Consider the following 7,715-nt stretch of genomic DNA (forward strand, 5'->3'; position numbering starts at 1 on the left):
GATATGATACCGTATCAGAATGAGAGAAAGCATACTATAGCAAAAGAGATTAGATAACAGTAATCAGAAGATATTTGGAATATAGTTTTGAATTCCTCATAATGCCATGGAAAATAAAATAAACTTAATGAATGTTTTTCTTTTAGTTACACTCCAATGATTTTTGTTCAGCCAAGTGAATCTTCAGGAATTTTTCATGTTTTATATGCTGCATTCCTTCAAGAGAAGAGATACATGTATTAGGGATTAATTTTGTAGTAAAATAACTTCATTTAGAGTAAAACCTCTAGTTGATTCAGTATGGATGTGCATTTGAGGAATGATAGGTTAACAGAATTGTTATTTTAAGTCTGCTACTTGGACCACCTGTAAATGCACCTCTGGGCAGTTGAAAGGGAATAAATAGAGCACTTCTGGGATGTGGTTTAGGCCACTGCAGGAAATATAAATCTCATTTTTCTCTAGGGTATTCCTTGAGATTGTGAGCTGCTTTTGGTGGGGTGGGAGCGGGGTGGAGGTATGATATATATATCTGGAAACTTTCTGACACCAGAAATCACCTGATTCTAGGCATACCTATTTTCCAGTTTTCCTGAAAATTATGTAAACTGTACACTGTTTGTAGTATTTAGTTAGGATATTTTATAAGGTGACTCAGAGCTGAGAATGAGTTAATATTCCATCTCTGTCCATCTTTGGATTTTAGGTTTATCAGAAGTTTATCCTCAGATTAAGATTTATGGCAGAAACTTTCAGTCTTTTGTAAACAGTATGCCAAATATTCACTTATTCTAGTGTCATAGATGTATGAGTGAACTGTGGTTAATGAAATACCCTCAGGTCTTAGAAATCAAGAGTGAATATGGGCATGAGGAGAAAGAGGCATACCCCTCCCAAACATGACCTCATGGTCACATTTGGTAGGCATGCCATGGACCCGGAGCCCCTCATGGATGAAGTCTTGCTTATTTACCTTGGGAGTAGAGCTAACTTAGCTCCATAAAGAATGGCTTCTTCTCCATTCCTCTCTCTGTTGGTGCCACCTCAACTCAACCCCACTCTGCTGGTAACCTGATTTTTAACTATTCATGATTCAAAGACCTTAAAGTTGTAAGAAGATTTTCATTTAATAGGAAGAGAAAATAAAGCACAACCCCAGTCTGTATGCGGGTAGTATTCGCCACAGGATTTCAGCTAACATTTGGTTTCCTTTTATCACTTTCAGTTACCCATGTAGTCATGCCGGCCTTTATGCTGTGTGTAGAAAATTTTGTTTTGCCAGTAATTGGTCATTTTATGTTAGAAGGCGATAGTGGAGTGGAACAGAGAACTTATGAACACAGATACAGTTTTATTGTATTTGATGATTGTAATCCATCCTTATTACTAGTAATTTTCAAAGTAGGTTTATAGCATATTGGCCACTTCAAAATAAGGCTTAAACACTTGTTAATGACCAGATGAAGATACTCATTGGTAGAGTATAAATTGAGATAATTACCTTTGAAGAATACTTAGTCATCAGAAACCATTTACCTCTTAAGACTATAACTTTGGGAAGACATTCAACTGTTCCTAAGAAAAGCTGTGGTAATGCAGATTATATAGATATAATTCAGTTTGAATGGAGTTTTGAGTAATGAATAAAATACCCAAGCTAGAAGACTAGAAAGAAATTGTTTTCTGAAATTTAACAAGTGCTTTGTAAAATCAAGACTTCTTAGATTTACTAGTGTAAATATAAGTCAAGCTGCTTAAAGACAAGCTAAAAATAAGAAAACTAGGAGTAAACATTATATAGAAATCAATCTTTTTAAATATAACTTTTCAGGGAACATATTCAGTGTATAAAGTGAATCTCAACTTTAATATTCTTTCTTTTTTTCTATGTAATAGGGAGCTTACTTTCAAAATCCAACCCATATACTAAAATCTGCTGGACTTACCTGCAAATCGATAAATAAATATTTATTTTACAGTTTAAGCCAGTAGAAAGGGGAGTTTGGAAAATGATAATGTAGATGGTACAAAATAAGGTTGGAAAGTTATAAAGGAGCCAGATCTTAAAGGATCTTTTGTACTCAGTGTATTAGTTTTTTATTGCTGCTGCAAAAAATTATTGTAAATCGTTTTAGTGGCTTAAAACAGTACCTACTTGTTTTATCCCAATTTCTGTTGTCAGAAGTCTGGGCACAGTGTGGCTCAGCTGGCACTCTGCTTAGGGTCTCACAAGTGTGAAATCAAGACATCAACATTGGAGGCTCTGGAAAAGAATCACCTTGCAGGCTTATTCAGGATGACACTTTCTATGTGACTTCCTCTATCTTCAGGCCACTAATTGTGTGTCACATCTTTCTTATACTACTAACTGGAGAAATCTCTCTAGTTAGTAGTATAAGAAAGAAAATCTCTTCTGTGACTAACTGGAAAATCTTTCTTTCCTGCTTTAAGATTAGGCCCGCACAGATATGTAGACCATAATTCTACCTACCACAAGCATGTTAGAGTGAGGGCTTTATTCTGAGGGATATGTGTTTTAAGTAGAGGAGTGAGCTGATTAAATTTGTGTTTTATAATGTTCACTTTGGTAATAATATAGATAAGGATTTCATACAGTGAATAATAAGTGCTGTCCTTGGTGCTGACCACATCACTTTAGATGTGATCTGGAGTTCACAACTGCCAGGGCTGTTGACTCCAGGAACATTCTGCTTGAATTTCAGTCTGGTAATTAGGAAGCCTTTTTCCAAACTGTTCCCATGCCATGTCTCCTAGATTTCCTTTGAAATTCAGGACTGACCGTGATTGATTGAAACTCAACCTCATCCACAGGGGAGTGTGGGAAATTCAGTTTTCAGCTTTCTGGTCTTTGCAGAACAGAAAGGCCTATCAGGAGGAGGCCTTTCTGTACTGCAGAATAGATATAAAGGAAGCTCATCTAGTTTAGGCATCCATAGAAAACCATAGCAATCCATATATTAACAAGGCCTTGGATTTACAAGGCAATAAACAAGAAAGATGCATATAGATTTTTTTTATTTGTTAAAATTAGTTATACATGACAATAGAATGCATTTTGACATATGATACATGAATGAAATATAACTTCTCATTCTTCTGGTTGTATAAGGAGAATTAGTAAGATGGGTAATTGATTGAGAGAAATAGAGAGGAAAAATAGGAGTTCAGAATGACCACCTAGTTTCTGGCTAGGGTAAATAGGTAATGCTATTTCTATGAAAGACTGACAGAGAAAATGGATGGGAGTAGCAATGATTTCTGGACACGTTGATTTTGAGAAAATTCTAGGACTTCACAGTGTCCCAATTTGTAGACCATTTAATTTATAGGTACCCTTGCTCATTTATAGAACTGCATAATTTTGTCATAATTTTGTGTACAAATATGTTTATAGTTGAGATTGGTTCCATTAGCCATAGTGTTAAGTATAAATGAGCCTAGGAGTATACATTATTATTATGTTTTAGTTTTTTATTTAAATAGACTCATAGCTTACCACTAGTCCTTTTATCTTATTGTTGAATAACTTTGTTTTTGTTTCTCCCAGAAGGACTCATGGGTACTCTACTTTCTGAGTCCTTTCTTGTTTCACAATAGCTGCTTGTTAAATTTCTTCCTAAACAAAACTGGGCTGGTATAATATTCTTGGGTCATCCTTTCTAATTTTTTTATTTGGTCAGTAATAGTGTTGTTATGTTCTTCAAGTTTGTTTCAGTCTGTCTGCATTCTCCCTTTCCATCATGTTCTATAGTTTATTATATATCTTTTGAGCTCTTGGGTTGTTATATCCCACACTTATTTCTAGTCCTTACAGTATTTGGGGTGCATTTTCTTCTTCATTTGTGTTTTCTTTCCAATTGAGTTCTGCCCGTTTTTTACTTATTTATGTGTTCCTTTCCTTCATTCTTTTTGCTGTGATGTGTACTTAGTTACTATTTCCTTGACAAAGTTTGAGGGCTAGGGTGTTACTATGTTGTCTGATTTTCTATAGTCTGAGGAAAAACATCTGGATTTGGGGATCAGCTTATATTTGACCACGTGACTTCTGCTGTCTTTTGAGGTTGTTTAAAATGAAATAATCTACTTTTATCTATTTGAAGGCATATACTAAGAAATGGGGTAGGGAAAAGATACTTTTAGACTGTGAATCACTGCACGTTTTAAGATTGGCGCTATGGACAACTTCATCTTTTTGTTTTTTAGGTTTTTGTTTGTTTTGGTTTGTTTGCCTTTGCTAAAATCCCAACATCCTGACAGATACAGAGGCTTTTTGTCACCTCTTCAGCCTGATGGACTCCTTAGCCCCTTCTTGTGCTTTTCTTTAAATTAGGAAGTGTTATCAGGACACTCAGGGTTTATCTCTTTACTCTCATTCTCTATGATGGTGTCTGGGGGTTGGATTCTGATCCTTGTTTCGCTGAACAGCATGGTGCAGAGCTTTTGGTTTCTTTAAAAAGGTTAGACAGTGAGGTTATGTCCTCTCTTCTTTTGTTGCTGTTGGTTATTTTTTTTTTTTTAAATTCTATTTTTGTTTTAAGTCCTAAGAAAGGATTCTGAGATCTGTTTCATCATACCTTTTCTAAGAAGTCCCACATAAGTAGATTTCAGTCTTATATTTTCCAAGGGATGCATGCATTTTACTAATATAAGCTCCAGGGCAACCAAGATATAATGCTAATATTTTTATTTAGATATGAACTTAGGATTTACGAAATGTTCACTCATTGTTATTTTATTTAATTCTTTTGATTATCTTATAAAGAAAGAAGGGTGGGACTTAATAACTAGTTTTACTAATGAGGAAACTGAGATCTAAAAGGATTGAGTGAGTTGCCATGTCACACAGCCCATTACAAGATGGAGTCAAGACTCTAAAGTCAGAGCTAATGCTACTTTTACCATGCCTTGTTACTCCACTTATAGGAAATTATTACCTCCATCTCTAAGCACAGATGTCTTACTATATAATTAATGTTCCTACAAACTTTATCATGACACTGAATTTACTGAGTAAAAGCCATGAAGTGAGAGAGATTGGAGAACAATCTTGTGTGACTATGGTATTCTGATTCATAATTAAACTCAGTGTGACTTAGTTATAATAAAACTCATATTAAGTCTTTTTACCACCACCACCCCAAATTCCTCAATAAAATTCTCCAAGGATGACTGTGAATACAAGATATTCTACTTGGATAATTTGACCCTGTGGGCCCTATTCTCATTTCTATAATTTACTTTCTTCTTGATGTGTTTTGCTTTTTATTCCTACTTTAATGAACTTGTATTGTTTATTTTCCCACTTTTTTTTCTTCCAAGACTGTATCCTTGACTTTTCCATAAATTCCTTGTGTTACAGCTGAGGCCAGGCTGGAACATTTAAACAAGCTGGGTTCATAGCCAACATATGTGTTTTTGGCTACCCAAGACCTCAGAAACTGCTGACCTACTTCCATCATCCCATTTATTATCAAGGAACATATACTTAGATATCTTCCCTTGATGATCACAACTAAGAAAGTACATCACGTGGAGAAGTTAGATTTTCTCAGTAATCTAGGTTCTAGGTTCTGTTTTCTTTCCAAATCCATTCTTATCTAATGCAGACCTGGTAACCATCTAAAGGATAAATACTTTCTCTCTCCACAAGGATGTGATCTGCTGTGGTTTCAACAGGACAACCCTATCAGGTCACAAAATCCACAAGAGTGATCCAGTCAATCTAGATACATACCTACCTATATAAAACAATAAATAGAGGAGGTAATATTAAAATAAGATATTGAGTAGCAGTATAGTTTACCTATAGTCCGGAAGAAATCCATAGCTCATGAGCTAGTAGTTTAAGCTGACCCTTCTTTGTTTTATCCATGTTTTTATCCTTCTAGGTATCATGAACTGATAACAAAATATGGGAAGTTGGAGCCTTTGGCAGAAGTGGACCTAAGACCCCAAAGCAGTGCAAAAGTAGAAGTCCACTTTAATGATCAAGTGGAAGAAATGAACATTCGGTTGGACCAAACTGTTGCAGAACTAAAGAAACAATTGAGAACTCTAGTGCAATTACCCACAAGCAACATGCTCCTCTACCATTTTGACCATGAAGCACCCTTTGGCCCAGAAGAAATGAAGTATAGCTCTCGAGCATTACATTCCTTTGGCATTAGGGATGGAGATAAAATTTATGTGGAATCCAAAACAAAATAACCTCTACCAGCCTTGTAAAAACACACATGAGGACTTCTTGCAGGGCATTTGGTTCCAATGTGGTTTTCTTTAGGAGGGAGAACGTTTTTGTTTGTTTTGTTTTGTTTAGCCTTGGGAGGGGTTTTGTATTTTTTTTTCCCCTGGAATGGGTAGGGGGCCATTTTTTGGTATTTTCTACCACAGATTTCTTTGGCTTAGCCAGCAGAATTGGTCCCATATCCAGTCCATAAGCCCTCTCTCATGAAAGATGACAACAAAATCACCGACTTCTTACTGTGCTCACTAGGGTTTGTCTGCCATTTGGTCATCATTACCGTTAGGTATCCTCATAAAAATAGCATGAATAGCCTAGCCCCTCAGAAGGGTGTCTGACAGTATTTAAATCAAGAGTCAAGGACTCTTCACAGGAAGGGCCATCACTTCTCTCCCACTTCTCCCTGTTTCCCTCCCTCTCCCTCCCTCCTTTTTTTGGTTCACTTTATTCACTTTGATTTGTGTCAGCACATGTTTACCTAATAGTTTTATTCTATTCAAAATTAACTTCTTATTTCTCAACTTGAGTGACTTTTCCTCCTTCATTTCTCCTTTTAAAATAATTTTGAGTGTTTTAATAAGCATTTTTCAACCTGATTCTGATCTCAGGTATTCAGTAAGAACCTGTAACTCTGTTAGGATCTTAAAGAAGAGCAGATGGAGAGTCAGAACTCCAGGGAAACTTGATATTTTTCTGGAAGCATGGGCAGAGCAGTCTGATCTCTTTATGCTACTATCTCACTTTTAATGCCCCTCGTGTATTATATCAGCCATTACTCCCATAACATGAAACATGTTAGATTCCAGATTTCTTTTATTTTTGCTTATGAATGTATTTCCCCATATCTTTCTTTTTCATTATTTTAAACTATTGGGAATAGAGGCCTGACTTTATGAAGAATCCAGTGGACTGCTGGATATCCATGCCAGGAGAATGGAGAATCAGCTAACAGACTACCCCTGGTGTGTGAGGGAATGAAGTTGGGGGATATGAGAGAATGAGCTTTGCGAATGTCCTGCCTCTGTCATCCATTCAAAGCCCTTGCTCTTGCACTTTGCATTAAAGGTGGGAAATTTTAATCAAAGGGAGCTTTGATTCCCAGTTTGTTCCTGGGGTTTTGTGATGTAATAACTCAACAATTCTTTTGGTTTTACATTTCAATTTAGTTGCCACTATAGAAGAGTAAAGTATAAATGTCAAAACTTCCAAATTGCCTCCAAGTCATATTTTTTGTAGAAGTACATTTAAAGCACTTTTCCTGTAAAAGCTAGCCCCTTACCTACTCTGAAATCTTTGTGCTGTTTTCCAGATGTAGTCTCTTTCTTTAGTATGTCTTTTTTGGTCTACCATGTTTAGAGGTAGGAGACTTGAGAAACCCAGTTTAACTAGGGCAGAAGGTAGGCAGGTAAAGTACTTTTCAAAGAATGCAATTATTAGCTGGTTGCATTTGACC

At 36.0% G+C, this 7,715-nt stretch overlaps 1 protein-coding gene across 4 annotated transcripts in view; it reads left to right on the plus strand.

Moving 5' to 3' along the window:
- Tbcel (tubulin folding cofactor E like) overlaps positions 1-7,472 on the plus strand; it is a 53,565-nt gene extending 46,093 nt beyond the window's left edge. For 3 of the 4 annotated variants that reach the window (XM_027930553.3, XM_071616783.1, XM_071616784.1), the window contains exon 8: positions 5,910-7,472. In XM_027930553.3, the coding sequence (XP_027786354.1) occupies positions 5,910-6,228 (319 nt within the window). In that variant the 3' untranslated portion in view covers positions 6,229-7,472. The remainder of the gene's footprint in view (positions 1-5,909) is intronic. The other variant, XM_071616785.1, reaches the window with a different exon arrangement.
- Positions 7,473-7,715: the final 243 nt, after the last annotated feature.

Source organism: Marmota flaviventris, chromosome 9 (assembly GCF_047511675.1).
Source record: "Marmota flaviventris isolate mMarFla1 chromosome 9, mMarFla1.hap1, whole genome shotgun sequence".
Lineage (NCBI taxonomy): Eukaryota > Metazoa > Chordata > Mammalia > Rodentia > Sciuridae > Marmota > Marmota flaviventris.